Genomic DNA, 12,974 nt, shown 5'->3' on the forward strand with positions numbered 1-12,974 from the left:
TCGTGGTTGCATATTCCTGTCTTTTGCGTCACAGAATGCTCCAGGATGGTTCGGAAAACAAGGAAAAGCATAACAGGAAATGATGGGGTGAGAACAGTAGGCGCATTCTTGCACAGGAAACGCAAAATTTGTGCATGGTCGGAACGAGAGAACGGCGGATCATTGTGACACGGTTTCGAGCGCTTGCTCTTGATAACGAGCTTTTAAGAGCGTGTCCTGCGCGCTGGTAATTAGAAACAGAATGGAGAGGATGCCAGAACATTGCTTTCAGCTGTACACAGAGTAGTCACTTGATTAATGAGGAAGCGCATTGGGGCGGACGTGCTGGCGTAAGAAATGAAAATGCGGCGTTCTGCACCCCCATCAAGTATATTGAAGCAGTGGCTATGCAGTACTCTCATTGGTAAAAAAAAAAAACTGAAAGAAATAAAAGTTGGAAAGGAAGCAACGTTTAGACATTGTTGAATGGTTACAAGAGCTTTAATTTCTCTAGAAAAGCGCTAAAATATGGTAATTATTTACCTATGTCCATTGTTCTGCGCTACTGATGCATGCCATGGATATCTTAAACTATGCTAGCTGCCTACACAGAGGCATCGCGAAGTTGATATATCAACGACGAAATCGTAATATCCATTCTGATGAAATATATTAATACTTTCCCAGCTGTTCCTCCCCTTAATTTTGAGCCTTTCCTGCGAAAGGAACTAAGTAGCTATTGGCAACGCTTGCTGGACACTGAAACAATTATTAAGCTGCACTTAAGGTACAATTAGAATTTTGGCCCGCTGCAACAAAGAAGCGACAAACTGATGTCGTAGTCTGTCGACTCAGAATAGGGCGCATGTATGGCACCTACAATTATTTGTTGACTAGTGGTGACTAGTGCAGTAGATGCGGTGAGAAGTCGGCCATTCTGCTTGTTTTGCTAGATTGTCAGAAAGCAGAACATAAGCGTGCGAAGTGGTTCCATGTAGCAAACAGACTGGCTATTTCTCTCCACCCAGCAATATGCATTGGCACAGACCCGCTTTCGATGGTAAACCAGTCTCTGTAGATCATTTTGATTTATAGAAAGTATCCTGCTCACCAGATCCGTAGCACAGCTTGTCACAAAAGGCTGTTGCCGCGGTATTAGTGTTTCTTTATGAGGGTGCACCTCCCGCCCTTGCGTTGAAGGATCCTGTTACGCAGCAGTGTTGCTTGAAAACTATTACTGCTGTCCCGTTTTAGCATATCATACCTTCGTAACATCTCTCTTGTTCTCAGCACACCTAGTTAGTCATTGCCATGATTCTTAGATACGTATTTTACAAACTTTACAACGACTGTTTTTAGGCCTCTTTAGAGCGATGGTACATCTACTATATCTAGTTCATTGGTTCATCGACAACTCATCACCACTTGTTGGCCCTCTTTTGCGACATCTGGCCATTGCGCCCCAAAACAGCACATCATCAACAAAACAGTAGCGGCCTCCTTAAGCTAATGAAATAAGCTGAATACCCTATAAAAGAATGGCGTGCCGAAATTTATTTTGATGTGACAGCTTGTCGTTCAATATCAGATTTACTACCGAGTGAACCGTACGTTATTTTGAAGACTTTCACACTGAAACTGCTATGCCAACCTTGATCCAACCTCTCGTGCTTTGCAGAGCCAGATTGTGGACAACCAACGTCGAGTTGATGTACTTGCTACGCTCATCAATAAGCTCCAAAAAAGTAAGTTTTGCGAAGGCTGCAAAGCCTACGATCCTCGATTGGCCTTTGTTCTTTAAATACTACATTCTGCAAGTAACTAGGCTTTATGACTAACGAGTTTGTATAATGTATACACAAAAAGAAAAACGACGGAGCATTGTTTAGCTAAACCTAGCTTAAATCTTTGACAAATTAGCAGCATACCTGTACTTCACAAGACGCAATCCACCTTGGAAAGTGCAAACGTTCGAAACAGCATATGACCAACAATAATTAGAAAATGTTTCGAATAAAAATAATAAGTTTCCAATAGTGTGACTTAAAAGAAAAGTGTAACTGATTTTAACACCCCTCCTTTTTCTTTTCAACCGTGTGGTAATCAATCAATCAATCAATCAATCAATCAATCAATCAATCAATCAATCAATCAATCAATCAATCAATCAATCAATCAATCAATCAATCAATCAATCAATCAATCATCAATCAATCAATCAATTTTATTATTATTAGACAATACACTTGCAAATAAAATATAATACAGAAGGAGGTCCCAAAGTAGAAACTGTCAGGGGGACCTCCTGTTACAACATGTACAAAATATGTAATATAGGATTAGCAACGAGGGTAAGAACAGCGTGAAAATACAATCAACATGCTAGAAGTAATTACTGAAACATCGGGTAGTTGAAGATTATACAAAAATTAGCAAGAATAATTCCATATTGAAGTACACATGAAGGTACTATAATCACAGTAATTGAATAATAATAATATTTGGGGTTTTACGTGCCAAAACCACTTTCTGATTATGAGGCACGCCGTAGTGGAGGACTCCGGAAATTTTGACCACCTGGGGTTCTTTAACGTGCACCTAAATCTAAGCACACGGGTGTTTTCGCATTTCGCCCCCATCGAAATGCGGCCGCCGTGGCCGGGATTCGATCCCGTGACCTCGTGCTCAGCAGCCCAACACACAGTAATTGAATAGAAGTATAATGATTACGAACAAAAGTGCGCAATCCAACAGTACAACAAAATTAATTTACAATAGGCTGATTATCTATCAACATAAATCGAGAAAAATAATGAAACATGGCTACACAGTAATAAATGTATACACACACGCATACATAGATACATACCTATATATAGACACACATATAAACGTATGTACACTTGTCGAATAATCAGTTAAGGTATGTTGTTAATAAGAACTGTTTTAGAAGCCACCGGAAACAGTGTAATGAAGAGCATGATTTAATATTTGATGGCAGTGAATGCCAAAATGAAATTGCGGTAAAGAAGGCTGTCATTTTACCGTAGTTAGTGTTGACTTTAGGAAGCAAGAGATTATTATTTTCAGAAAACCGCGTGTTATTTGTATTGAAAAGTTGCGTTGAGGGAAGTAACTCAGTTGGAATGTCACTGTTTCTACTTCTATACAATATAAGACATAGTTTCAGTTGAAATGTGCAAGTTAAGGGTAGAATTTCTAGAGTGCGAAAAATGGGCGCTGTTGATGCGATGTATGAACTGTGGGTAATTATTCCGACCGCCCGGTTCTGAAGGTGAATGAGGGTTGTCAGATGTGCAGGATATGTGTTGCCCCATGATGAAATGTAGTAAGTAAGGTGACTGTTAATGAAAGCGTAGTACAGTGATTTTAGTATATATTGCTGAAAACAGTGTCTTGTTCGAATGAGCACGCGGATGCCGAAAGCAGTCTTCTTAGTGACAGAGTTTACGTGAATGTTATACTTAAGTTGGGGGTCTAATGTAACACCAAGCAAAGTAATAAAATTAGATGGGGTAATAACGTAGTTATCAATGTATAGTTCAGGGGTTCTTGTAGGCGTTTTTTGGGACGAGTGAAATAACAGAAACTTTGTTTTAACAGGGTTTACGTTTAGCAAGTTATTTTTACACCAAGACACAAGATTCGTGACATCGGCGTTTAACTTTCTAAGTAGACTGTTAATGTCTTTATCACTAGTGAATATCGTTGTATCGTCAGCATAGAGGATGCACTCAGAACTGTTAAGCGATGATGGTAAGTCATTAATGTAAATGAGGAATAACAGAGGACCCAAAATTCATCCTTGTGGAACGCCCTGGTTCGTTGTTATTGGAGTGGATAAAACGCTTCCATATCTAACAACCTGGCTTCTATTAGTAAGGCAGCTTTGCAAAAGAGCTAAAGCAGGTCCACAAATTCCAAATGATTCAAGTTTAGCGTACAAAATGGAGTGGTTAATGGTGTCAAAAGCTTTAGTTGAATCAACAAATACCGCTCCCGCCCATAGCCTATTGTCGATAAACTGCTTTAGGCTGTCAGTTAGTTTTATCAGTGCTAATTCAGTTGATAAGTTAGCACGAAAACCAAACTGCTTAGAAGTCAAAAGTTAAATTTTGTCAGGTAGTTCGTTAGGCGATTAACAAGGAGCTTCTCAATTACTTTACTAAAAAATGGCAGTATCGTTATAGGGCGATAATTAGAAAAGATATTTCGATCACCTTTTTAAATATTGCAGTTACTTTTCCTTGTTTGAGACTCGTTGGAAAAACGCCGGTACGAAATGCAGTGTTAATAATATCAGAGAGGACAAAAGATAACTCACGAGCAACAAGTTTGATTTTTGATGGATGAATTGAATCTAGGCCACAGCCTGTGGTCTTGAGCCCTATTATAGTGCGATAAACTTCATTTGGTGATGTGGGTTTTAAGAAAAAGGAGTGAAGCACGCGGGGCAACTTGGGCAAGTTAGGGAAGCGGCTGCAGAGCTCTTGAAAAATGATTCATTAAGTGAATTTGCGACATCTATAGGATCAGTTAGAGTGCTGGTGCCGTACGTAAACCCTGTCACAGGTGTGTCCTGTTGATTAAGATTTAAAAATTATTTAATTACATTCCAATTCTTTCTCCAGTCATTCCCATTTTCGAGCACTTTATTTTCATAGTATGTTCTCCTAGCTTGTTTAAGTAAGACGGTGATAGTTTGTGAATATAATTTGAATCGACCCTTAAGGGCGAGGTTAAATGGTTGGAGTTTTAATTTTTTGAAGAGCTTATCTTTTTTATTTATAGAGCGCAGTAGTCCTCTTGTGATCCATGGATGCCTGGGGGTGGAATACCAACGTGATATGAAGGATACAGACGTACAAGTATTTATAATATCTGTTAGTTTCTCATTTAAAGTGCTGAATGCTTTGTTAACACAAGATTCCTCGGATAATAGGCCCCAGTCAGAGCCGGACACCAAATCCACAAATTTTCCTGAATCGAAAGAACTCTTAATAACCATTTTATTTTTACAAGTAGTTTGAGTATTTAATAAGAGAAAAATTGGATAATGGTCTGTCAGATTAAAATTGACTACACCAGCTTTTTGATTAGTCATGATATTACTGAGTACATGGTCAATAAGCGTATTTTGACCGGAAGAAGCACATCGTGTTGGAGAATCTAGTAAATATTCCAAACCATGTCCAATGAAGCACTTGGTGTACTGGACACAAGAACTATCGTTAATATTTGTAATGTTAATGTTAATGTCGCAGACAATGATTACATTATAATTTTTGGTAATGAACGAGTTTAATAAACTATCAAGTTCACCACAAAAATCATCGTAAGATGACGATGGGGAACGGTAAATTGAACCAATGATAGTTCTTTTGTTGGTTGGTAGAAAGTGATTGTCAAATTCAAGCCAACCTGATTCGCATTTGGCCATGGAAAATGAGATATGTGCACGCTGTTTATAAGATAATGTGTTGGAAATAAATATTCCAGGTCCACCGTGGCGATCAGCCAGACGATGAAAATATTCCGAATGATAGCCCGGTATGGAAAATAAGGTATCGTCAGTTGCAGATAGCCACGTTTCCGATAGACATATGAGCGAGAAGTGGTGATTGGTTAAAGTAAGAAAGTTAACCATATGATCGAAGTTTTTGGGTAAGCTTCGGACGTTAAAATGTATGATAGAAATCTGAGAAGTGGACGAAGAACTAAGCAGTTGCTTCAGCGCATGAACAGTGTGTGACGCCAAGTTTGTGCTTCTGTCATTAGTATATTACAAATAGGCTTCTGGCTGTTCTCTATGTTAATTGGTTTTTGTTGTGAACATAAGCTTTTTATTCTGTATCTAACGTAGCATTGCCATTGTTATGTATAATCGCTATGTCAATGTATGCGTATGTGCCTGTTCTGCAATTTATGGTGGTCCGTGAACTCGACAAGGTGTCTATCTTGGCCGAATTTATCTCGAGCGTCGTGTATGTGCGTGTTGTGTATATTCGTTTATGATGTGTATCTGCTTGCACCAATAAACACTACAGATCATAATGATGCAAATAAAGTAATATTTCTATGAGGCAGCAGTTCTTGTGACAACAGACTATCTCTTGCGCATTGAGATTAAAAATCGCGATGAATTCACTCGTAAACAGTACTTTTTTCGGTGTTCTTGGGCACGGCAAAGGTGCGCTGTCGGGAATTGGTATATTTAGTAACATGCAAACATCATTGGAGCTATTTTCATAACCAAACATTTCGTGATCAAATTGGTAATGTTTATTTACGCCCATTTATCATGGAAAATGGAGTACCACATGATGGTGTACTGAGCTGTACGCTTTTTAATCTAAAAGTTAATTACGCTCCCCAAATAAAATAATCATGTTTTACGCTGTTTACGTTGACTACATGCAAATAGGGTTCAAATCTAATAACCTCGCTGTATCACAGCAACGCATGCAGCTTATTTCAAACAAAAATGTGAAAATGAGTTAATGAGAATGGGTTTAGGCTAAATGCCTAGAATAGCTCCTGATTCCTTTTTAGAAGGAAGGTGTCGTAGCTCCGACGGGGCGGCCGGACGGGAGACCTCCGGCGTGGGGCCTAACATCCGGGCGCGAAGCGCGGCAAAAAAGAGCCGGACTACCCAAGTCGGGGACCACACAAAGAATGCGTGTATTCCGGTGAGGGGAAAGGAAATACAGCGGTGTACACTTGCAGCGCTAGCCATGGAGTGGCGCCACTGGTTATAACCATGCGAAACCGAAATTGTGAACCGAAACTGGACATCACATCAGCTCTCCCTTGAAAGAAAATTCGCCACTCGCTCTCCTCGCTCGAAAAAAAAAAACAAGAGCCATAATTTACAGAAGAATACAGAAGTGTAAGCAGATATGCCATGAATAAGGTTTTCAAACAGTATCACTTGTGTACATGTATCATTTGGACATTTTAGTTGGCGTTGGCCAATTGAAAATGAATGCAGTGGAAATGTGACTCACTACCTGCCATGTGTTTAACTTGCGATGTGTTGTGTAACTTGGGATGAGCTGTGCAAATACCACATGTAAGCACCATAAGACAAGTGTTTGGTGGATGACATCCTTATACAGTAGAAAATTCAGGTAGATGTAACTATCAGACTTCTGTTTTTCTAAGCAGACATATTTCGCTACGCCATTTTTAAGAGAAAGAAGCATACAACATACTGAAAATGAACACAAGTTCATGAACACAGTCGCATTGAAGTTCGGAAAGTACCTGTCTTGGGAAGACAACTAAGAGGTGCGTACTTACACATACGCGTCATACATGATAATAGCGTTCACTCAGTACAAGAAACAGACAATGCAAACATCCGTGTGCCCCCTTGGACAGTACAGATGGGTGGCTCGTTCGCTCTGAGCGTGAGTCGAGACCGCTCTGCGGCTGTCATCGATTGAAGAATGTGCATAATGCACATTCACACTGCAAGAATGCAGAGAATCCCCCATACCCGGGTGGATCCTATAGGGCCTAATTAACAAGAATAAGACTTTTGGCATAAAGAGACGAATACGTGTCATGGTCATTACCGTAGTGAACTTGACGTTGTGCGTATTGCAAGTTTACAAGAAATGTAACGTATCTCCTATACCAGTAGGAGCTGGAAGAAACGGTGGAAAACAATCACCAAGGGATGGGTAGTCACTGCAATCATTCATTTTAGTTAAGTTATCAACAGAATCCTGTCGTGCAGGTCATTTCACAAGTTTAGAGGCGTTCCAACATTTGCTATTTTCAAGCTTTAAGGTATTGCGACCTACCCTACGGGAAACATTACATGAGCCTGAGTATGTATGACCAGACTTTCTCTTGTTGCGCACTCGGGCAAGATCTTCTGGACGAAACTGGTGGCATTGCGCCACGACGGTCCCCGTACGTTTTAACATTTTTGGCGGAAGTGCTGAATTCGCATCCAACCACTTCCTTAATAGTCTGGAAGCTGTATTCAGTATCCTGATCCCAGACAAAAGGCTGTTCTTGTTTTTTGCAGTTTTCGAAGAGGCTCTACTAATTCAGCGTACTGCAGCATAAATTTTGCTTAATATACCAAAATTCAGCGTACTGCGGCATAAATGTTGCATAATATACGGCAAGGCCCAGAAATTAACGCAGAGCCTTTTTGTCATTTGGGTGTAGCGCCTCAACAATTCACTTGACTTTGATCTCCAGCGGCGAAATGCTGTTTGCACTGAGCCTATGTCCAAGAAAAGTGAGCTCTGAAACACTGTATACGCACTATGAATTTACCTACATACCGACGGCTGAGATTCTGGAAAGCGCAGTTTGGAGATTTTTAATATGCTCAGCTTCAGTGTGGCCCCAAATCAAAACATTATCTATATAGCACAATGAACCTGGACAGTCTCTTAAAACAGATAACATCATCTGCTGGAAAGCGTATGGCGCAGATGCCAAACCGAAACATACACGTTTAAAGCGAAAGAGACCATCATGAGTGATGAACGTAGTCAGCTCACTGCTTTTCTCGGACAATAAAACCTGATGGTAAGAGGACTGTCAGTCCAACTTACTGAAGGCAGTAGTATCTGCGAGTCGATGAAACAGTTCATCAGCCTTCGGGAGTGGAAAGGTGTTGATCACGATAGCCTTGTTGGGTTCCCTGAGATTGACGCAAAGTCGAATGGAATTGTCTTTGTTCGAACCACGACGAGCGGAGAAATCCACTCGGACGCTGACACTCGTTCGATGACATCAGCTGATTCCAACTGCAGCACTTCGGTGGAGACTTGCTCATGGAGAACCAGCGGTAGCGGACGGAGTATGGTTGAGACTGGTTGCACAAAAGCTCCAAAGGATGAATGAAACCTTTTACAAGTCCCAATTGTCCTGAGCACAGATGGGCGAACTTTGCCGGAGCGTTGTGCGGTAGAGACGAAAGCTGAACTTTTGGGTCGGCTGGAACTCTTGATACTTGTTGACATGTGAGCGAAGACCCTTGAATGTCATGCCCAAAGCTTGAATTGCGTCCAGGCCCAGAAGACAAGCGCCTTGGTTCGTGACGTGGAATGTCACGACTGAAGCCTTGTTGCGGTACTTGACGAGCCCAGAGAAATGTCCTGAATGTAATATTTCTTGCTGCGAATAATTCTTGAGTCGAAGACCCGAAGGAGACAAGGGGAAACCCTTAAAATGTTCTTCGTACATGGAGCGGGTCATCAGCGATACTGTAGCTCCTGTATCCACGAGCAGTTTGAGTGGAGTATTCGCTACGAGGACTTTGGCATAAATTATTGCGGGACGGCAATTCGGTGCTTGAATTGTAAGCAGAGACGAGACTGAAGTGACTGATTATGTCTCAGTGGTAGAGGAAACAAGCTGAGCTCGAGCAGGGGACTGTCGATGCGTTCGGTTCCTCGAATGGCAAACTGTAGCGTAATGTCCCGCTTTTCCGCACACACGGTAGGGAACATGCTTGACCGGACAGCCTGGATCGGATGCGATGTGGTGAGGTGAACCACGTCGGTAGCAATGGACTGCGATGTCTACACTGGCTTCGCGGAGTTCGGACCGGGCACCGGACAGGCGAATGATTGAAAATTCAAGTTCCTTGTGAACTTTCTTTACGCTTCGTCCGATTTCCTCGGCCCTCTTGAGCGTGAGAAAAGGTCCCTCGTAGAGTAACCTTTCTTGTATTCATGCTGATGCGACGACTTGCAAGATTTGGTCACGGATTCGTCATGCCAATAGCCGAACGCACAAGCAGGCGCTAGCATTTGTAATGCGGTGACGAAGTCCTGGAAGGTTTCCCAGATTCTTGTTTACTGTCCCTGAAGATAATAAGATCTACGAGGGGATTTGTGCCTTCCTCATAATATCAGTCGATGATGCGAAGAATGTCTGCGAATGTTGCATTTGTAAGGTCCGTTTGCGCGGCCAGGTCGTAGTAGAGACGCTGCGCCTCAAAGCCCTAATTACTGGGTAAAATGGTTTTTTTCCTCTCGTCTTGTAGTGCCTAGCATCCGGTCTGCTGGAGAAACGTGCAGAAACAACGTTTCCAAGTCAACCATGGTACCATAGGACTACCGGGTATTTGCGAGGAAACACGGCATGGGTGGTGCGAACGCCATGCTGGGCACCGGGAACAAAGACGGGGGAGCTGAGTTTGACGGTGTAGAAGTAGAAGTAGTTGCAGTCTTGGGCATGCCGGAAGCTATGCAGGAGCAGTAGTAGAATGGCAGAGGCAAGCAGCAGCAGAATACATGGTTTACCTCGTCGCCAGCTTGTAGTATGCGAATGGTGACAGAACACGCTGCGCAGCTGCACGTTGCACAAGTGGAACGCTAGCAGCGTGCGGGCAGGAGCAGGTGTTCGTGGAAGGAGAACGGGTTCGTCCTCGTCGCCAGTTTGTCGTAGCTTAGACGAGGCGGCCGGATGGGTGACCTCCGGCGTGAGGCCTAGCGGCCGGGCTCGAAGCGCCGCAACAGAAGAGCCGGACTGCTCAAATCGGGGAGCAAACAAACAATGCGTTTATTCCGGTGAGGGGAAAGGAACTACAGCAGCGTACACTTAAGCGTAAGGCACGGAGTGGTGCCAGCGGTCATAATCATTCGCAACGGAAACTGCATACCAAAACAGGATATCACAGAAGGCCTGGTGCCAGAGCCCATTATCGATATCCATGGACAGCGCGTAGCCCTGAATGCAGAACACAGGTTTATTGGGCATTATACTTGACTGAAAACTATCCTTCATACCCCACATCAAATAGCCCAGGAACAAATTCCTCAAAATAACAACAGTCTCAAATTTTTGTCCTATGCAACATGGCGTAGTAATCGAAAATGTCTAATGAATCTTCACAAAATTCTGATACGTAGACGTTTACTCTACGGCGTCTTAGCATATCAGCCTGCTACTCCAACTACCCGAAAGATGCTGGATCGAGTTCACTATCCAGGGATCCGCCTGGCAACAGGCACTTTCAAAATAAGTCAAATGAGTGGTCATTCTCCCTGAAAAGGGCATGTTCCGCCTTCACCTATTTCCTGAAAGTACATTCGAACCCTAAACCTCTTTGCTGTACAACTGGAAACGACACCAGCTGTGCTACACCGCCTGTGCCTGTGTTACATAATCGACCCACAGCGAGCGAGCATTTCTCACTGCGTGTGCGGACGCTCGTTTAAGCAACGGGCCACCCTCTTCTAGAGCATCGTCTGGTGCTTCCAGCGAAGCTGCTTCCGCAGTGGCAACTGGTGGAACGCGACACGTCGTTTATCGAGGCCAGTGAACACGCCACAGAGGCACATATTCCAATGCACATTGTTGTACTTCAGGCGAAGTACTCATTCCCAGAGTATTACACTGACGCATCAGGATCACATTACGGTGTATCTTATGTAGTAATTCGACCATTTGCTCGGAATGCGATGTTCTGCACACTGAAACAAGTATCTTCATGGCGAAGCTATACGGAATACTCTCTGCGGGTAAACATATAAACAAAGCTATTATGTCATTGACCCTCCAAGTGTCGTAAGATCCTTAATGTCATATCTTAAAAGTAAAAATCATGTACTAAATCCCCTTTATTCACTCGTGTATACAACACTGATGTCGAAACCGCCACATTATAGTAAGAGAAGCCAGAAACTCCACTATAGCTGTCCCGGCCGTAGACATGAAGCCTTTCTTACGAAAAACACTTAGCAGCCATCGGCAGCATCCATGGGACACAAACAACTAATAAGCTGCATGTCATTTAGGCACAGTTGTGAAATTGGCCACCCATATAACAAATACGACGAACCGAGGTTATTATCTGCCAATTAGAATCGGCCACCCACGCTCGCACCTGTTAATTTGCAATGAGCGACTTTTCTGTGGCAAACGTGGTAAACGCTGACCATTGTCCCCGTTCTGCTAGAATGTCGCGAAAAAGAATCTTGCAGAAAAAAGCACTTGCCTTTACCGTGCCGTCGACGAATTTATCTCCACCCAGCAACGTTCTTTGGCGACGACCCACTTTTTGACAACAAAGCAGGTTTAGTTTTTTTAATGATGCTCATTTATTGCATATTATACATCTTTGCAATCAGTAACATGGTGTCTTATCAGTAGTTGCCACTGTGGCAGTGATGTTTAGAGCACGTGCCTCCTGGCCCTTTCTGGCGCTCAAAGGTCCGGTGAGGCACAGTCCTACTTGCATTAGCTTACATTTTGATCTTATGATCCTTTCGCAACATATATTTTATGTCCATTCAACACCTCAATTATTATTGTCATATTTGTAGTGCTTATATGTTTATGCATTTATACAGCGACTCATTTTAGGCCCCTTTACAGCCGCGTTGCATGCAGACTTCATGTGCACTTGTTAACTCATTGCATCATGTCTCAGGCGCTCTTTGACCAGAACGGGCCCTTGCAACATTAAAACTAACTAATCAGTCAATGAGAAAGTTCAAGTGCGCATGCAGCTCTAGCAATATTAGGCCGTGGAACGCTTCTGGAAAGGCCTGCTCTTCACCGAAGGCATACTTCACGCCATAGTAGCGTTACTGACTGGGACGGTTGCTATTGCGTTTTTGTGGGAAGTGCGAATGTTCAGCCAAAATATAAAAATATAAATATCGGAGTACTAATAGTCCTCCTCATCTCTCTCTAGCTGCATATGAGTGTTGTGACGGGATGTTTCAATGGGGGAAAGGGTATTTAGGAGGATGATAAGCACAACTTCGCAGTTATCTTCGGCTTGCTTGAGCAAGAATTTCGGTCGGCGGACTGATCTGCAAGGGCTACAGTAAATTCTCGCGACCGTCTCTTGATATATGTTGCTAGAAAAAAAAAGAAAGAAAGAAAGAAGAAAAGTCGCCGTTTCGCCCGACAGCCGAAACATCGATTGCCATAGCAAATTAGTTGACAGTTACACGAAGGACAGTAGTTTTATTGGCCGTAGAAAA

The 12,974-nt window shown here is 42.7% G+C and overlaps 1 protein-coding gene across 1 annotated transcript in view; it reads left to right on the forward strand.

The window, feature by feature from the left end:
• The window catches only part of LOC135905197 (uncharacterized), a 285,140-nt gene that overhangs the window by 58,659 nt on the left and 213,507 nt on the right, over positions 1–12,974 (forward strand). Inside the window, exon 7 of the mRNA XM_065436218.1 lies at positions 1,658–1,724. Within this exon, the coding sequence (XP_065292290.1) occupies positions 1,658–1,724 (67 nt within the window). The remainder of the gene's footprint in view (positions 1–1,657; positions 1,725–12,974) is intronic.

The sequence above is a fragment of the Dermacentor albipictus genome, chromosome 3 (assembly GCF_038994185.2).
Source record: "Dermacentor albipictus isolate Rhodes 1998 colony chromosome 3, USDA_Dalb.pri_finalv2, whole genome shotgun sequence".
Taxonomy (NCBI): Eukaryota; Metazoa; Arthropoda; class Arachnida; order Ixodida; family Ixodidae; genus Dermacentor; species Dermacentor albipictus.